The sequence below is a fragment of the Callorhinchus milii genome, unplaced genomic scaffold (assembly GCF_018977255.1).
Source record: "Callorhinchus milii isolate IMCB2004 unplaced genomic scaffold, IMCB_Cmil_1.0 Scaffold27, whole genome shotgun sequence".
Lineage (NCBI taxonomy): Eukaryota > Metazoa > Chordata > Chondrichthyes > Chimaeriformes > Callorhinchidae > Callorhinchus > Callorhinchus milii.
This window is the reverse complement of record NW_024704768.1, coordinates 3,411,984-3,431,737: the sequence shown is the minus strand read 5'-3', so window position 1 is coordinate 3,431,737 and position 19,754 is coordinate 3,411,984. Positions and strand designations below refer to the sequence as shown.

Genomic DNA, 19,754 nt, shown 5'->3' with positions numbered 1-19,754 from the left:
CCTGTGTTAGGTGCTGATGATCATGGCGCAGGATCTTTAATGTCCTTAAACTTGAGCAAAAGCCACGTATGGCTCGGCCCCGGGATCCGTCATTGCGAAGCGCTCTGAGACGCCGTCCGGCTTGGAGGGTGCTATATAAATCCAAGGTGGTGTTGATTGAGCAAGCAGACAGGAACCTCCCAGCACTGGATTGGAGAGACAGCCAAGGCGGTGCGAATTCAGGGACCCACTATTGGGGCTTAGACCCACCGTTGAGGCTTGAACCCGCAGCTTTCTCACCCACGCGGGAGTGCGACCATCTGAGCTTGGATGATGCCCGATTGCCCGTTTCTCTTTGACCGAGCCTTCAGCTCCCCTCTCGACTCTCTTCCCCCTCCTCGCTCCCTCCCCCTGACCATTTCCCCCCAATGCTCGGGTCATGACCCCACTGTGCAGCGCCTCGGGACGTCCTCCCGACGTGAAAGGCGCTTTATAAATGGAATCTTCTTGTTGTTGTTGTTGTTGTTGCTCGGCCCCCAAACCCACCAATCGGCTGCCCCGTTTAGCCCATAACCTATTACAGTCGCTACACCTTACGGCGCGACCCGCGAAGCGCTTTGAGACGTCTCGAAGACGTGATGAGGCGCCGTGTCCAATGCCAGGATTATTATTATTATTATTATTATTATTGGTGAGAAAAGAGCCTCAGGACCATCTGGTGCCCCACCTGTTGCTCACCAGAGCTCCGCGCATGCTCACTGTTGGCCCCGCAGGCAGGGAGGGGGACGAACCAATCAGAGAGCGGCAAGAGGCTGGATTGACCAATCGGCGAGCGGGAGCCGCCGCGAGCGAACCGGCCAATCGGAGCGCCGGAAACAGCGGGCCGCGAGCAGGGACTGACCAATCAGCGAGCGGGAGACGGCGGGGGTCGCGACCGGGCCGACCAATCCGCGAGCGGGCCGCGAGCCAGCCGGCCAATCGGAGGGCCGGAAACGGCGGGCGGCGAGCGCCGTCGACCAATCGGCGAGCGGGAGACGACGGGGGTTTGAATGGCGAGAAGCGGGAGAGCGAGCGGCCGCCGTGAGGCCTAGTGACGGCGGAGGAGCCGCGGACGCTACAGCCGAGCGGGAGCGGGAAGTGGTGGTGGTGGTGGGGGGGAGGAGGAGGGAGAGAGCCGCCGCCGCGCGCCCCTCGGGGGGCGGGAGGCCATGTGGGGCCGCGTCTACGCCGCCGTCAACTGGCTGCTCAGCTCGAAGCCGAGGCCCGAAGCCGCCGAGGCCCAGTCGGCGGGGAGCGGGGATGTCCCTGCGGGAGGCAGGAAGAGGCCGCGCTTCAGGTAAGGTGTTGCCTCCCCCTCCCTCCCTCCCTCCCTCCCCCCGGGGGTGGGGTGTGTGTGTGTGTGTGTGGGGGGAGAGAGAGAGAGAGAGTCCCGGCACCGAACCAACGGCCACCAGACGGCGGTAAACGGCGTCTCTCTCTCTCTCTCTCTCTCTCTGGGCCTCGGAGAGAGATCCTGATCCCGGCCGTCACCCCAACAACAACAACAACAACAACTTGCATTTATATGGCGCCTTTTCACCTCCCAATGGTCCACCCGGTAAGAAGGGGCTCCAACTCCCTCCCCTCTCCCACTCCCCCCCCCCCCACCCACCCCTTTCCTCCTCCTTCCTTCCTTCTCCTCGTCAAATGACCCAACTAGTCCTGCGGGGTGGGAGGCGGGGGGGGGAATGGGGGTTTAATGCCAGCGCAGGGAGGTCCCGGGTTTGATTCCCGGCCGGGATGAAACCTTAGGCGGCTTTCCTCGCTCCGCGCGCACTCCGCACACTCGAGCGTACGCCTCCGTGAGCAGGAACCTGGTTGTCAGTTCGATTGGCGTTTGGCTTTCCTTCCGAGGGGGGGGCCGGGGGGAGAGGCGGGTAGTAATGCCCTCGAGCGGTCACTCGGTCCACGGCTGTTTGTGGGACGCTGCTGTGGGCCGTTGGCTGCTGCGTTGCGCCCGCAATATACCCGGCGGGTGGGGTGGGGCGGTGTCTCCTCGGAGTTTGAACTGGCTCCAACGTGACATGTCTGGCGACTGAATACCAGGATCCGATACAGCCCCTGTGACGATCTCTAGTCCGGTTCCTGAGCCAGGAGGGTCCGCAGTGTCCCACTGCTGATAACAGCCCAGCCCACAGCCCGGCTCATCGGCAGGACCTGGAAGGACCGACCAGTCACTTGAGGGCAGTGATAATTCCCACTCAGCTCCTGTTAACCCCGCAAGCCAAAGCCCGAACGGGTACGTGGTGCAAGCAGCGGGAACGCTTGCCAGGCCAGCGCTCGCAATCGCAAGTTGCCGTTATAAAACCGGCGCTTTGCTTCATGCCTGCGTCTCAGGCGTTACTCTGCGTTTGCCTGCACGGCGCACTGTCTCAGCAGGGAAATTCACACTTCAAGCTGTGAAGCGCTCCAGGATGTTTTTGATGCGATCTGGCTCTGCGGCAGGTTATTGCATTACTCACTTACTTTCTTGCATTGGTTGTGTGCGAGTTTGCCTGCAAAGTACACACTCGCTCCACTTAACAGTGTATGCTGTGATTTGGTGTGAGATGTCCTCCTGAAATGGAAGGTGCTGTATCAAATACACTGATTGATTTCTAAACCCCCAGCCTACTTGAAACATCTTTGAAAAGATGTTTTTTGGGGAATAGGCACTGTATATCAAGTATAAGAATTTTTTTTATAAATTCAGTTTTATCTGTATACGTAAACGTAAAGCATTTTGGGCTGTCTGACCAGAAAGCCTTTTTGGTTTTCTTTGGAGATTACTGAGTTAAATGCTCTCAGCTGGAGTAGGGTGAGGGCATTACAATTAATGACTGACAAGTGTTTTTTTTGTGGGGAAAAGTTGCATCCTGGTTTGCACATAGCAAACTGAAGTTTGATCTGGAGGATTGTTGGCCGGGAGAAACTCTCCTCTCTTTTTCCAGTAGAATTGCGGAATCTTTCCAATGCACCTTTTCTGCCTATTGTGGTGATAAGCGCTCCAGGATACTGCCCCGGGTGAAGGGAGCGATACAAATGCAATTTGTTGTGGTTGTGGTAAAATATTGTACACTCTCACCATCTCATGATCAGCCTCTAATAGAATGGCGGAACAGGCTCGAGGGAGCGAATGGCTTACTCCTGTTTCTATGTTCCTTCTTTTCTAACCACCAAATACAGCAGTAAAATAATATTCCCCGCGTTTGATACATCTTTCATGCCGGGTGGCGTCTCAAGCGCTTCACAGGGTGTACTGAAAAGTGTAGTGACCGTGTGTCTTGCAAGTGAAATCCGCGTGCCAGTGTTTACTGTCCTTGTGGTTTGTTTCGGGACCGATCGCTGATGAGAATGTGCGAGCTGTGAGAACATGCTGTGCTGCTGGACAGCTTGTACTGGGAACAGTGTTTGACCATGTGCCTTTTTCTCTGAAATGTTTGCTTGCAGCATCCAGGAGACGGGGGAGCAGGGTGACGGAAGCGTGAAGAGATTCAAAATGGGTACGCCGCTCGAGTAATAATAATAATAATCCTTGCATTATTATCCTGGGATGTCTCAAAGCGCTTCACAGAATATATGATAAAGTGGACTAATTGTGAATTTTGTGGGCAAAATGGGACAGCCAATTATGCACAATAGTGTCTCACAAACATAGTGGATTGAATTTTTTTTGAGGGGATTATTACCCCGGAAAGTGATCCGCCAATCGACTAACAACTGAGTTCCTACTTACTGCTAGATAAACAAATACATGTGGAGTTAGGAAACTTGCCTAAGGTTTCGCTCCGTCCGGGAAATGAACCCGGGTCTTCTCACTTGTGAAGCGAGCGCGCTAACCACTACGCTGCGGGTCTCCACAAATGTAGATTTTGAATTGAAAGTTGATTGTGGGGGTTTAATCCTTGTCTGTGTTTTAAGGCGATCTTGTGGACTCCGTGAAAAATACAGCAGAGGGTGTGAAGCAGACCACTAGCATGATGTTCAGCTGGGTGAAGAGCAGGACCCCTTCCTTCAGCTCTGGGCTTCCAGCGTTACCTGCTCAGCAGAGATTACCGATCAGAAGGAGGAGGCCTCCTCAGTCTTGCGTTCCTCTTCCTGACAGCGAGGTGAGTCTTAATAATAAACCTTTCATTTGATCTCGCGCCTTACGTCTCAAAGCGCTTCACAGAATATACTGTTGAGTGAATTGACTGTGTATGTTTTGTGGGTGAGACATGGCGTCCCACAAACAGTCGTGGATTGAGCGACCAAATTACTATTTTTAATTTAAATTTTAAGGTAGACAGACGTGTAACAGGCGTGTGGAGTAAGGAAATTTGCCTAAGGTTTTGAACCCAGGTCCTATCACTAATCAATACGCTACAGGATTCTGCAGTGATTAGTGAGAGTTTAAAGCTCTTTGGAATTTAGTGGAGAATAGCAGCTGCTGAAAAAACTGAAGGAGATCCAAAGCCAGTAAATGAGCTACTAGAGACAGTGTATTGGCATTTAATGACTTGGGTGAAAAGCAGTATATGGATATGTCATTAATCACATTGGCTCTATTCCTGACTAACTCGATTTTCTTGTGTTTGGTTTTTAGAGTTCTTTGGGAGAATCGTTCGTATGTCCGTCGAGAGAACCACTGTGGAGATCACAGCCCAAACCAGGTAAGGACCGTTCTCCCCCTTTCCCCTTGCACACTCTCGCTCTGTGTTTCTATCTTTAGTCAACAATCCCAACAAAATGACATTTACATAGAGTCTTTCATGTCGGGAGGATGTCTTAAGGCACTGGACAGTCGGGGATTGGCACCCGGCTGGGGGTTGGGATCAAGAGGGGAGGAGGATGGGGAAGCTGGAGGTGGGAGCGTGCTCGAAGGCTGGGTCGAAGCGGGGGGGGGGTTCTTGAGAAAGGAGTTGAGGGCGGCAAGGGAGGGAGCGAGATGAAGGGAGTGTGGGATGGAGGTTCAAAGGGTGGGAGCAGAGAGGCTGAAGGCCTGACTGCCAATGGTGGGGCGGGCAGTCAGTACAGAAGAGGATACAAAATCCATTGAGTTTTTTTTTTACACGTGCGTTTCCAGCTCACGTAGACCTGCCGACGGTGGAGAGTTTCATGGCGACTGTTGATCAGAGTGTACTGGTCAAGCGTCCCCTACACAGCCCGCGAACGTTAAACCGAGCCAACGGGCACTCGAGGAATGGGGCGGCCATGCCCAGGAGCCGGACACAGAAACTGAGGCTCGGGAACAGCCTGCATCTTCCAGTGCGGAAAACACCCAGGTTAGAAGTTCTCAACTGCACTGACATAATTCCCTTTATATAGCGCCTTTCACATCAGGAGGTTGTCCCGTTAAGGTTCGTCAGGGAAGAGCGGGCTGGGCGGAGGGGGGAATAAAGGTCTGCTGTATTACACAGACTAATAGAACAGACCACTTACCTGTCGCTCAGTGGTTAGAGCATTCGCCCCGCAAGCTAGAGGACCCAGGTTCAATTCCCGGGCAGGGAGAAACCTTAGGCAAGTTTCCTTACTCCATACACACACACACGTGTCTTTTTTTACCCAGCAGTAAGTAAGGAACCTGGTTGTTAGTCGATTGTCGGATCTCTTTTCCAGGGGTAATAATCCATTCAGCTTACCAAACAGATCACAGCAGTGGACTCGAAACCGCATGAGTCACTTTGCTGGGGCAAGGCCTGAAATTCCGCCTAGCCTTAGCCTTTAAAACCATTTACAATGGCGACAAGTTAAACTTACACAGTGCCTTGGGAGGTGGTGGGGGGCAGGAGGCGAAGGGACGTTGGGATGGAGTGTCAATGGGTGTGGGCAGAGTGTTTTTAAACCCTGTGTTGCAGAGTGTTTTTAAACCCTGTGTTGCAGTCGGACGGTCTCCATGTACACCCCAGTTTACGACAAGACCTTCTCTGGGAGACGGGCAGACAGCCCCCACCGCAGCAGCTCCACCCAAACCAGCCCTCTGACGCAGAGGAGATCAACCGGCAAATACCTCAGCACTGTGGAGGAGGTGAGTCCTTGCACCACTTTCAGTTACTACTCCCCGAAACTCTGGAACTCTCTCCCTCCATCCGCCTTGCCCCTTGCTTCCTCATCAGGTCGCGCCTGAAGACCTTCCTATTCGACCGTGCCTACGGTCAGCTTCCACCCCACCAACCGGCTCGGCTTCTCCGCCACTGTTAAGCGCTCTGGGGCACTACCCTGCCTGAGGGGGTGCTGTGTAAATGCAAGTAGTTGTTGTTGTTGTAACCACAATCCCAGATCTCTATGCTCCTCGGAAGCAGACATGATAATAATAATCCTTGCATTTACACAGGGTTTACCCACTTAGGGCCTAAAACCACAACATTCTAAACCAGAGGTGAGAGCGTCACTGACTGAGCCAGACTGACTGGCTTCAAAGTGAGCTGTGCAGGCTCGGAGGGTGGGGCGAGGTGGGGGGTGAAAAGGTATCTGAATCGCTCAACATTGTTTCCTCTGCATTTATTTTCTTTCAGACCATTCGCAAAGAGGAGAAGGAGATCTACCGGCAGCTTCTGGAGGTGGTGTCCTCAAACCACAGTAACAAGCTCACCCTCTCCAGAGTGTCTTCACCCCTCTCACACCGAGAACTGTGAGTAAACTCCCAAGCGTTAACCTCCAGCCAAGAGAAATGTCTCCAATGGGATTGTTCTCCTTAGAGCAGAGAAGGTCAAGGGGAGATTTAACAGAGGTGTTGAAAATTATGAGGGGGTTTTGATAGAGTAGATGGGGAGAAACTGTTTCCTCTATCGGGTGTGTTGGTAACCAGAGGACACAGATTTAAGATAATCGGCAGAAGATTAGACAGGAATTTTTTTTTATGCAGAGAATTATTGCGATCTGGAGCGCACTGCCTGAAAGGGTGGTGGAAGCAGATTCAATAATAATTTTCAAAAGGAAATTGGATGGCTAGTTGAAAAGAAAACGGCTGCGGGAAAAGAGCGGGGAAGTGAGACTAGTCGGTAGCTCTTTCAAAGAGGCATAGGCACGTTGGGGGTCGAATGGCCTCCCGTGCTTTGCTTCTACGGTTCTATAACAATATCATTCTCTTGGCCCGTAAAGTAGTCCTGGTATTCCATTGGCAGTTTAGAGTTGTAGAGAGAGAGAGAGAGAGGTTAGAGTAATGTTTCGGGCTTGACAACAGGCCCTTTTTGGGGACAAAACCTTAGTTTGTTAGATTCAGAGTAAGTAAACTTACAGGCGAGACTGAAATCGTATTCCGAAGACTTCAAGCTATAACGTGCGAATTTGGTACAGCGCCTTAAATAATAACATTTGACACGATGCCTTTCACATCGGGGAAGACGTCTCAAAGCGCGTCACAGGATTTATCGTCGAGTTCGATGGTGTTTTAACCTCGCTGTCTTATTTTCTTGTAGGTCCAGTTTCTTCAGCTCCAATCAGCACTTCTTCCAGAAGATGGTGTCGGACAGCGACCAGCACACGGTGGAGAGCAGCTTGGTCAGCTCCGACCCGGGGTCTCAGCCCCTGTCATGGGCGGACCCCTCGTGCAGCCCCCTCGCCAGCTCCGAGGCAGCCTGCAGCCCACCTCACGCTGGCAACCACATCTCCAGCTCCAGCTCGCCTCGAAGCCTCACCCCCAGCCTACAGGACTCTCTGCCTCTCGCTGACACCACATCCACAGGTACGCGAATGGGCGGCACCTCGTAACACACCTCAGTTTTCTCTCAAAGCTCTCCACGGCCTTGACTGCATGATTTGTGGGAGAACCCGGCAGCAACGTTCTGTAACTCGTGCTGAACTCTTTCTGACTTGCTCCGCTCCGTTTGTAGGGTCGGATTCCGAATCGGTGATTGTTGTGAAGGTGAAAGAGGCGCCAAAACGTGATCGTGCCAGGTAGGGAACACTGCCTTACAGTTGCGTCTCCCTGGGCAGTGTGCTTGTGTGTGTGTGTGTGTGCGCGCGCGTCTGTGTGTGTGCGCGCGCGTCTGTTTCTGTGTGTGCATGTCTATGTATGGGTACATGTGTCTTATGTGTTCCCGTGTGTGTAAGCGCCGTGTTTGTGTGTGTGTTTCTGTATGTCTATGTGTGTAATGTTGCAGCATCTCATCTGTTGACTTCTCACTGTGCCAGCCGGTACAGAGCATTAACAAGCTTGTGTGTTGTGTTTTTACAGTGTCCCTAGGTTTGATGCCGTGCATTGGATTAAAGAGCTGTAAGTGTGATTCCCGCCTACTAATATGCAGAACCCAAATGTTGCTCATTTCTGCTATGCTGTTGTGAACCTCGCGAACCGTGTTGAGCCAAAAAGAATAGGAGGTTTGGGATGCAGGTGGAGAGAATTTAACTCTATGGAATGCTCTTTCTGTGTTGTGCATGTGCTCCATATTGTGTTGTAACCAATGTGTGACTATTCTGTGATACGATGTGGGTTTGAACTTACTCTCTGTGATGCACTCTGTGATTCACGAGTTAGTCAGGTTTGCTGTATTGCAACCTGGCTCATCACTGGCATTTTACAGCCTCAATACTCACTAGGGGGGACATCAGCCCATTTGATCTGTATGGGTGGGGCGGTGTATGTGGTGTGTGTGTGTGTATATGGGCTGTGTGTGTATGGGGTGTGGTGTGTGAGGTGGAGGTGTGTGTGGGTGGGGGAGGTGGGGGGGGTGTGTGGTCCCGACACTTGCACAGTGGACGTCTGGCTTTAGAGGTTGAAGCTGTGCTATACGATCGAGTTCTATGAGGGTCAGACATCATGTGAACTGACCTGAATGAACATGTCCATGTTATAGTATATTCTTGATAACTCGTGACTCCCAGGGAGAAAGGAGTCAAGTTATCAGGAGCGGTGAGTTAGGCATATGGATAAATAGATAAATAAATGCGGCCGGGACATTGATGGTGATGGTGACGGGTTCAGCCATGGTGGAGTTATCAGGGGATTTACTATATTCTCTCTCTCTCTCCTCCCTGGGCCTCAGCACCAGCATGTATGACTCCCGGGCACGTGACAGGCGACACCTCATCGATGAGCAGGAGGCTTTGGCAAACCGTCTGAGACAGCAGGTACGGGCAGGGCCGAGGGCTTGGTGGGTGATGTGTAGCCACGGTATTATGAAGTTCTGTGTGTGTGTGTGTGTGTAGTGCTCAGTGAACACCCCATCCAGCCCCATCCTCAATAGGAGACCTTTCACCCATTCTGCCTCCCCCCACCCTTTCCTCGTTCCTCCCACTCGTCCCATCCCTCCCTCTTTCAGACCCCAAGTCTTGCCTCAAGGAGCTTGCTTTTGATCATCACCCCCGCCCCCACCCCCTCATCTGTATGTATGAGTGTTCACGTGGATGCCAGGAGTCCGGAATGTGGTCAGGCCTCTGTTGTCTTGTATATCTCGGTCAGAGATCAGAGAGGAGCACAGAAAGACTCCCCACTTGGATGTGATGCCAGGAGTGGGTGGGGCTAGAGGCTGGCCTCGTATTTTGGGTCGCCGCTGGGTTATAGCTCTGAGGCGCTGCCCTGCACGAGGGGCATGATATAAACGCAAGTTGTTGTTGTTGCTGACATGTGTCTGTGGGGCGGCAGAGGCTGGAGGACAAGGACTTGTTGCCTCGGCGGGTCATGACTCCGTTGCAGGTCATTGTGCCTCTGGTTGAAGAGATTCCAATCGAAGAAATCCTCAACCACGAAGAAGAGAAGGCGGAGGCGAAACCAACGGATCGGGGCACAGGTGGAGACGACTCCTTATTTGTCCAGCTCACTGAGGTACTGTCTGTCGTGTGCAACGGATTCCTGACTTCATCCTGAGTTACCTGGGAATCTGGTTTGAGGGGAGCTTGGTTGTATGGTGGAGTTTCGTAGAGTGCTAGTTAGAGCACTCGCCTCGGAAGCGAGAGGACCTGGGTTCGATTCCCAGGCAGGCGGGAACGTTAGGCAAGTTTCCTTACACCACACGTGTGCCTCTGTTTACCTAGCCGAAAGTAGGAAGCCAGTTGTTAGTCGATTGGCGGATCGTTTTTCCGGGGGTAATAATCCCTCCAAAGAAAAAAAATGTAGCTAATATTAAAAAATAAATTGGTCATTCAATCCACGACTGTTTGTGGGACACTGTTGTGCGCAATTGGCTGCTGCTTTTCGTCCACAAAATATACAGTCAATTCACTTTACAGTATATTCTGTGAAGTGCTTTGAGACGTCTCAAAGAGGTGATAAGGCACTGTATCAGGTGCAAAGATTATTATTATTATGTCTTGAGCCATGATGATTCAACTCGCAGCCATTCTGACCCAGAGGCTAGTGTGCTCCTAACTGAGCCTGGCTAACTTTATTAGTTAAGAAAAAACAGTCCAGGGTATCGTTTGTATAGGGTGTTCACAAAGTCCTGTTACCCCCATGTTTTTTTTCCTACAGTGCACTGACCAACAACTGAGATGTTGTTGAATGATGATGATTGTAAATAGAAGTGCAATACAAAATTACATTTACACAGAGCCTTTCACATCGGGAGGACGTCCCAAAGTGTTGGACAGTCAGGGATTTGGACCTGAGCTGAGGTGGTGGGGGTGGGCTGGGATCTGGAAGGGTGGAGGGCAGGGAGGGTAGGTTGGTTGCCGAAGCCTCAGTCGAAGGGGAGGGTCTTGAGACGTACTTCATTGTATTCGGTACAAGTATTTAACTGTATTTAGACATAGGATCGGTGTGTGTGTGTGAATGTTAGCGACGTAATTTTCATGGCAGATAATGATCCGTAGCCATATTTTGTGCCACATCTTCCGTAACGTGGACAGAGTGAGTGAGGAGGAAGTGACTGGTGTCAGACATTGTTACACTCACAAGCTCGGGTTTTCAACTGTTGCAGGAAATGGAGGAGCAGGTGAGTCGGGCTTTCCGCCCCGGCCACCCTGACGAGATCCTGAGTGAAGCGTTCAGGTTAACTATCACCCGCAAAGACATTCAAACCCTCAACCACCTCAACTGGCTGAACGACGAGGTAAAGCATTCACCGCTCTTCCTACTGGGACGCAGAAAATAATATCTCGGGATACAGTATATAGTTTGGGACAACAACTTTGCATTTGACACGGGGTAGCGTCCTGGAGTCTGACCCCAAACCTGGGAGTAGGGGGAAGGTGACCGTAAGCACGATCAAATAGGAAGATCTTCGGGCGTGACCTGAAGATAATAATGGTCCTTGCATTTGATACAGTGCCATAATCACGTCTTCGAGACGACTCAAAGGGCTTCACAGGATACACTGTAAAGTGAATCGACTTGAGTATTTTGCGGGGGAAGGAAGGGGTAAGGCGGAGGGATTGAGAGCCAGCGTGTTGCAGAGATTCGGGGCGTAGGGGCTGAAAGCACGGGAGAGTTTAAGAGCTGCTGACCCGTTGAGACTTTTTTTTCCCCACAAACCCACAACTTCTTAAACGAAAGAAAAGGTGGAACGTGAGAATTGAACGCGTCCAGTTTTTTTTTTGTTTATTTGGTTATTTATTATGTATGGGTGTGTTTTTGTCCTCGCAGGTGATTAATTTTTACATGAATCTCCTGGTGGTGAGGAGTAAAACCAAAGGGCTCCCCTCGGTTCACACCTTCAACACCTTTTTCTTCCCGAAAGTGAAGAGCGACGGATATCAGGCGGTGAAACGCTGGACTAAGAAGGTGGACGTGTTTGCCACCAACATCGTTCTGGTGCCTGTCCACCTGGGAGTGCATTGGTGCCTGGCAGTGAGTGTTTTTTCCCTCCATTGGCCGTGTCGTTGAGAGTTGGCTTTCAGATCACTTCAGGCCCTGCCTCTCTGCCCCCCCCCCACCACCCATCCCATGGGAACTCCATCCCACAGTCCCTTCCTCCCTTGTCTCTCGGGTCCTGACCCAACTGTACAGCGCCTTGGGACGTGAAAGGCGCTCTATAAATGGAATCTTGTTGTTGTTGTTGTCAGCCTGGCTTACCCGCAATACCAGACTACGGCCACCAGGGGGGAGTCCGACCCTGCAATATTAGTCAGTCCCCTGGAATTGTTGCATGTGCCTCTTATCGGTGCTTGTCCCCCACCACCGGTGGGGTGTGGGCTCTTTAAGGAACCTCACAAACTCATTGTAGTTATGAGTAACAACCAGTACGTTAGACACATCAGCAGCCTGCATTATACAGACCCTCTGGAACTCCATCACACATTGCCTTTGCCCCGCTCCCTCCCTCGCCTTCTTCAAGGCACGTCTCGAGACCCTCCTCTTCGACCACGCCATCGGTCACCCCTCCCTTCCCTCCACCCTCCCTTATTCAACCCCTCCCGCCCCACCATTCATTGCAGAGTGAAATGACAAGAGCTGCTTTCTTACTCCAGGTCATCGATTTCAGAAAGAAGACCATCACCTATTATGATTCAATGGGCGGCTGCAATGATGAAGCCTGCAGGATATTACTGTGAGTACAGTAGCCAAGGCACTACAGTGTCCTGTAGCTCAGTGGTTAGAGCATTTGCCTCAAGCGACAGGACCTGTGTTTGATTCCTGGGCGGGCAGGGCAAAACCTTAGGCAAGTTTCCTTACTGTACACATACGCCTCTGTTTACCTAGGAGTAAGTAGGAATCCAGTTGTTAGTCAATTGGCAGATCGCTTTCTAGGGGTNAAAAAATCCCTTAAAAAGTATAAATAAATACACAAATAAAATAATAATTTAGTCACTTCATCCACGACTGTTTATGGGACACTGCTGTGCGTAATTGGCTGCCGCGTTTCGTCCACAAAGTATAGTCAATTCACTCTGTGATGCCCTTTGAATCGTCTTGAGGATGTGATAAGCCTCTACATCAAATGCAAGGATTATTATTATTACAGTTCAAAATGGAGTCCAGGTTTTATCCCATGTTCCCCAAATCCCCCTAAAATGACCTCTTTAACCATATCTTTGGTCGCCTTCCTCTCCCCCTACCTTCCCACTTTGCTCTGCGATCCATGCCGTTTATTGAGATGTCTTCCTTGTGAAAGGCCGTGCTTTCAGCGACAATCAGCCAAATCTCTAGAGCTCCCTGCCTCGATCCCTCTGTCTTGCCTCCCACTTTTTGCCCATCTTCAGATCACACCTGAAGACTTTCCTCTTCGACCGTGCCTTCGGTCATCTCCCCTCTCTTTCCAGCTTAGGTCAAACCATTGTTAAGGGCTGTTAAACGCCAAGACGCAACTTGTGAGAAGAGCGCTGTATAAATGCAAGCTATTTGTTGTTGTATGTAATAAACTTGTTGTTATTCCTATTTACAATAAGTCCACGAGGCTTCTTAAAGAGCCCACATTCCCAATTACTGAGACAACAATAACATCATTTATACAGCACGTCACACCCAGGGTAGCGTCTCGGAGCGCTTAGGAGATGCAAATAAGAGGAACCATTCAATAGCCCTGTCTGTCTGTATGTCTGTCTGTCTGTATGTCAGACTGAGGACTGTTTGTTCTCCAAAACTAAGTGTGTCTTTCATGTTACTGCAGACGATACCTGAAGCAAGAAAGCATCGACAAGAAGGGGAAAGAGTTTGATACGAATGGCTGGACACTGTGCAGCAAGCGGAGTCAGGTGAGTTGATCCATGTCTGTGCTGGTCCTCGCTCCCCACACTGGAGCTCCCCACTCTTAACCTTGTAACCCCATTCCCTTGTGCTCGTTCCTTACCACGTGTGTAATGCTGCTCCCTCCATCGCTGCAGATCTCGTAATTCAAACACTACTTTAAAGTTTTGGAAGGTTGAGTGTAAGAGAAATCTTGATGAGCACGAGAGGGGAGGGGAATGAAAATGTCTCTGATCCCGACTGGAGGACAGGAGAGATGGGGGCTGAGGTGCTTCTAAGCAGGTTCTGTGCCTGCCTCGTTGTGCATAACGATGGGGGTGGGGGGGGAGATTGTGATGTAAATTAACCCTCAACTGCACAGTTACCCAGCTGATTCCTCATCCCTTTGTAACAGGAGATCCCTCAACAAATGAACGGAAGTGACTGCGGAATGTTTACTTGCAAATATGCCGACTACATCACCAAAGACAGACCAATCAAGTTTACTCAGGTAGTGCTTACGCTGCGTACCACTCTTTGACTGCGCTTTCGGTCATCGTTCAGGCACAACCTGAAAAGAGGTAAGGAGGGGTCAAAGCGGAGGGATCGAAGAAGAGTGTTCCAGAGTTTCAAAACTAATTTGAGGTGAAGGGTTGTGCCCAAGTGTAGCAGAACAAAGCTATCTATTTGTGTTTCCCTGTTTGCCATTATCTCTGAATCAAAGGAACAGGTAATTTTTTTTGTAATTTAGGCAAGTTTTCTTATCCACACGGCTCTGTTTACCTTGCAGTAAGTAGGAACCCGATTGTTAGTGGATTGGCGGATCGCTTTCCGGGGGTAATAATCCCTTTCCCCCAAAAAAAGGTTTTTAAAAATAATAATAATAATTTGGTCACTAAACTGTTCGTGGGACGTCGCAGTGCGCAATCGGCTGCCGCGTTTCGCCCACAAAATGATACAGTCAATTCACTTTACAGTATATTCTGCAAAGCGCTTTGCGACGTCTCAATGTGATAAGCAGCTGTGTCAAATGCAAGGACTGAACTCTTACCTCTCTTTGCAGAAGCACATGCCCTACTTCAGGAGGCGAATGGCGTGGGAGATTCTGCATCAAAAGCTCCTTTGATTGTTTTCCTGGCCAGTCCACAGCCTACCCTTCGATGGGAGACATTCCATCAGTCTGGAGGTGTGTGTGGGGGGAGGAGCCGGGACAGGTGGGACATTGAGGGGAAAAGGCCCCCCCGCCACCACCCCTCCATCCCTCCTTCTGCCTGTACATCATAGCAATGAACCCAGGACTCTACTTTCGGAAAGGATGGAGAGAAAGACTCGCCTCCATCCCAAATTCTCAGGCAGTCTTCCTACAGGTGCTGGTTTCACGGCAAGCCATTCGCAGTTTGACGTGGACTTTTCCCGGCGTTGATGGGTCCTCGCTCCCGTGTTTGTGCCACGTTTATCTGCGTGTGCGTGCGCGGGTAAGGCGGCCGGCTGGCGGAGAATGATGGTCCAAATCGCCAGCACTGGGATGATCCAAATCCAACGGCTTTGACGTCCTTCCAATTCACTAACTATCCGGAGTGCCGCCACCCTGCCAACAGGTGGCACTAGCGTGATCAGTAAGTAGAGTCGATGACAGTACAGTAAATGGGTCTGATTCTGTTGCGGAGGGAATGACTGGGGTCCCATGAAACAGCCCCGAGGGTCAGTTAATTCATGCAAAGGGTACCCTTACCACCTACCAATGGTTTCGACTCTACTGTATTGTCGCGCCCCAATTTCCTCTTTACGGTCCGTCTCCCTGCCCCCATCCCCCACCCATCTTGCCTCTTGGAACAATATGGACGCGACACACGCCGTCAGGGCTGACCGCTGGATTTTTCAAGTCCGAGGTCCTAACTGACGCCATGGTAGCCGGGTGGGATCATCAGGCCGCCGGGTGTGGGGAAACCATAATGACCGGGTAACCAACCGTTTGTGCCTTGTGATCAGCACCGGTGTGAGAGGGGGAAACCCCGACACACACACACACGCAGCTGTTTTCTGACCTGTTGCAGTCTCTGGTGCATCGTGGTTGCTTTGTGACAGGGAGCTCTTCAGCTGTTATCAATTCCAAAAGCCATCCGTCCGTCTCTCTCTCTCTCTATATGTCTCTCTGACCGCCTGACTGACATCAATGAATACATTTGCTTCCTGATGCCCCCCCCATCCCCACCTCCAGCCCCTCACCCCTTCCCTTCCTGCTGGTAGCAGTATGTTCTGGGCTAAGTTTGACGGACGCTTGTAATCCGTTACCTCCTCTTCTTTCTCTCTCTCCCCACGAATCCTGGCCATGACTGGAGAACACGCTCCCCCAAAGCCACAGGCCCTGACGTCCTAAGGTTAATCCAGTCGTTGTGCTCGTGCGGAGGGTGTGCGCGCGTGTGTGTGTGTTCTGGTCGCTCAATGTCGTGTGTTCCTGAAGCTTGCGGTTTGCAGGCAAAACCTCATCCGCCACCCAGCCTCCCACACCGTAGGGACTTGGTTCTCTGTCGCCTGTGTGGAGCTGAGTGGGTTCCCCCAAGAACGGGTGGGTGGGTGGCTGGGGGGGGGGGGGGGGGTGGTGGTGGGGTGGTAGGGGGCAGCTCCTGGCTTGTGTGTGTGAGCGACTGGGAGGATAGAAAGCGCCTGGGTTTGAGTTTACGGAGGAGGTAGAGAGAGAGAGAGTGTGTGTGTGTGTGCCTGAGTCACAGCCCACCGTGTCACTTTGCTGCTGGCTCTGTTGACGGGGTTCAAGGCCTCCACCCAACACTAAACTGTAGCCTCTCACATGAAATCCCACCCCACTGACTGACTTAATTGCACTCTTTCTTACTGTTTATACCTATTTAATAGAACTGCTTTCAGAACAGTCATGGGACGCAAAGGGACATAAAACGTGTGACTCGCTCTCATCTACAGACTCCGCCACACCCCAAGGGTGCCCAAATTCCTCCTCGTCTTAGCCTGTGAGACCACTTTAAGATTTAAGGTGCTGCAGAAAATTTTAATAATTAATCATCATCATAATACTCCTTGCATTTCCCCAGTTTTTTTTAATAGCACCCACTTGTACAGTGTATCCTGCGAAGCCCTTTGAGACGTCTCAGCAATGCGATAAGGCGATATATCAAACACAAGGATTTTTATTGTTATCATCAGAAAAGCTTTAGCGTTGCAGCTGAATCCTAAAATTTTGAGATGATTTTTTTTTTCTCTTAATCTCTGCTCCATTCTTATATTTTTGCAAACGGTGGCACAGGCTCAGGCCGGGTGGAATTTCGGTCTCAAGGCGGGACGAAAGGTTTCGCCAAGAGGGTGGGTGGAAGTGGGTGAGTAGGGGGAGATGTGCAAGTGAATCGGTTGAGGGTGTGGGGGGGTGGGAGAGCGAGAGAGAGAGAGAGAGACGCCTCAGTTCAGCCCATTTCTAATGAAAGCACTTGGAGTTGGAGATTTCTGGTAGTTTTGTATTCAAATTATTATTCGATTTACTTACACACATTATATAATATATATATTATGTATATATATATATATATTAAAAACTTTTCTCTCTCTTCCCATTTCCCCTTCTAGCCGGCCAGGCTGAGGCACTTAGTATCCATGCGGCAATGTAGCGGTGATCCAGTGTTAGTTGGACTGAGAGCTGAACCGGCTCCAAGCTGACGTTCCTGGGAACGGAATGTCGGAATCGAGCCGGCCCTCTCTGCGGCGGTCTCTGGTCCCGGTTCCTGAGCCAGACGGGTCCGCAGTATCCCAGGGCACAGCCCAGCCTGGCTCATAGGCAGGACCTGGAAGGGCCGACCAGTCACTGGGGTCAGGGAGTCATCCCACTCGTCTCCTGTTAACCCTACAGCCAAAGCCCTAACGTGTAGGGTGGCCCTAGCTTGCCAGACAGCGAAGTTCAAAGCTTCGGTCCTGAGTGGTCAGTCTGCCCTAAGCACCTGAGGAGATATTTGGCAAACTAAGCCGAGGGGAGCCATGGGTTGGGTTGGTGAGGTGGAGCGGAGGCCTTTAAGACCTTGCCAGAACTTTGAAAGCTCAGTTCATCTGCTGCAAGGCCCTGGGTCCCATCTAGTCCCTGGTCCTGTGCAACTATCTCATATATTAAGTCAGCGTATCTGTCTATAAGTGGTGGTAAGTGATGTGTACCAGCCTTATAGATGGTGACTGTCTCCCACAGCCCGACCAGGGAGTAGATGTCTTAACATCGACCGACCGGTGTGAGGAGAGGACAGAGGAGAACAAGGATCCTGTGTTACCCGGCTCGTGCCGACTTCTGTATCTGAACGCAGACGGCAGGGAGGTTGACTATCGCCCTCTTTAACGTAACTCCTTACACTGAAGGAATTGCGTTCACCTAGTGCTTTTACCCGTTGTTTTTTTTGAACCGTTCCCAGTGGCGCGCTCCATACATTAGGAGCTCGGAGTGTGTCTCTCTGTGTGTGTTTGTCTCTCACCCTACGCGCGAGTGTTTCTCTCGCTTTACGTGTGTGTGTCTCTGCGTTTGTGTGTGTGTAACTCACTCGGTGTGTTTCGCTCCCTCTGTGTGTGTGTGTATCTCTCTTCCTCCTTCTCCCTCTGTGTGTGTCTGTCTCTCTCTCTGCGTGTGTATCTCTGTCTGCGAGTGTGTGCAGTTCTGTGTGTGTGTCGTCTCTGTCTCTCTCTCTCTCTGTCTCTCCTGTCTCTTTGTCTCTCTTAAGCGGAGAACCTTCTGACATTCTCGACTTGCCTACGTAGAGGTGCCGTCATCGGCTCCAAGTGTTGGGCTGTGACAGGAGGTTGAGGGTGGAATTCTCTTCCCTGGGGGGGGAGTACAGAAGCGGAGCCCAAAGAACATGGACTTCCCCGGGTTTACTTGTGTCTCGGAGCCCTGGGAGTGTCCTCAGCTTAGCCCAGTTACACACATACACTCACACACATACTATATCATATACACACACACACACACACACACACGGTCTCCAACACACAAACCAGCATAGTGATTCTCCCCCCAACCCCCCCCCCCCCCCCCCAAACCTTTGGATGTCTTCAAACCTTTATTTTGCCCCTCCATCCGACAGAATGATTTTGTATGTAGCGAAGAGAGGAGTGGGGGTGGAGGGGGGAGGGAAGGGGAAAGGAAGGGAGAGTTCAAATGTTCTAGATACACAGAGCATAATTGCAATGTTTTAGATATACAGAGTATAATTACAAGCGCAGCTTTGCAACTCGAAAACAATAAAAACTTTTGTAAATCGTTTTTTGGAAGCAAGTTATAAGACTAAATTATGCAATTTTTTTGTAAGGAGAAAGCTCTAGTTTTTTCTGCCTGTTGTGTATTTTACAATGTATTTTGTACCAGGTTAGTGTGTATTTTTAAATTCTTTTGTAAGTTACCGACCGACCGACCGACTGGGTGGGTGTTGAATCGAGGACAGCCCATGTCTCACCGGGGATTCTGTAAACAGCTTTAGAATTCAGATTTCAATAAAATTATTCAATTGTTTTTTTTTTCATGAGTGGCAGGTTTCTGAATTCGAGCGGGTTTTGTCGGTTTAAAGGCGGCACCTTTAAGGACACATGAATTTGCCGGGCGAAAGAAGACCGAGGCTCATCCAGCTCGCCTTCCACCATCCTGGCAGCCGCTTGACATGTCGCGTCCCAAACTATGTCTCGTATCTATCCCGAGGTATTATTTCCTAACCGGTGTCTTGAAACCAGGCTCACGACGTCTCGGACAGACGCCAAGTGTGGAGCAAATTTATAACGGGATTACACATATTCGACTCCTCTCATATCGGGGGTGAGGAGGGGCAAGATGACCGAATGCATGGTCAAAGAGGCAATTGGCTGCCCCGTTTCACCCCCAAAGCACAATCAATTCACTTTACAGTACAGTCTGTGAGGACGTCTCAACGACGCGATGAGGCGCTCTTATCAAATGCAAGGATTCGTCGTCGTTATGACGTCTTGAGACGGACCGTAAAATTCTGTCACTGACTCACGTCAACAGTTCCGGTGGGAATTATACACCCGCCGTTTCCCTTGCATGTGCCTGTACATCACACGGCACAAAACCCTTCACCGTGAATCTCTTGTCAGGTGCTGTGTCTGCATGTCGATAGGCAGATAGAAACAGACATGAGATGAACGACCGATGTCCAGTGGTTGTTGGACGGCGAAACGCGAAAGCCAGTTCTGCTCACAGCGACCTCCTGCGAACAGCCACGCGCAGTGA

At 50.9% G+C, this 19,754-nt stretch overlaps 1 protein-coding gene across 1 annotated transcript; it reads left to right on the top strand.

Moving 5' to 3' along the window:
* The first annotated feature begins 1,139 nt into the window (after positions 1 to 1,139).
* senp1 (SUMO specific peptidase 1) lies at positions 1,140 to 16,069 on the top strand. Its single transcript, XM_042344383.1, has 18 exons — positions 1,140 to 1,315; positions 3,448 to 3,500; positions 3,919 to 4,106; positions 4,583 to 4,649; positions 5,063 to 5,261; positions 5,860 to 6,004; positions 6,492 to 6,607; positions 7,395 to 7,660; positions 7,809 to 7,872; positions 8,153 to 8,191; positions 8,961 to 9,045; positions 9,560 to 9,739; positions 10,833 to 10,964; positions 11,498 to 11,701; positions 12,322 to 12,401; positions 13,461 to 13,545; positions 13,932 to 14,027; positions 14,580 to 16,069. Exons 1-18 carry the CDS (start codon positions 1,188 to 1,190, stop codon positions 14,640 to 14,642), a joined length of 2,190 nt encoding a protein of 729 aa, XP_042200317.1. The 5' UTR covers positions 1,140 to 1,187; the 3' UTR covers positions 14,643 to 16,069.
* Positions 16,070 to 19,754: the final 3,685 nt, after the last annotated feature.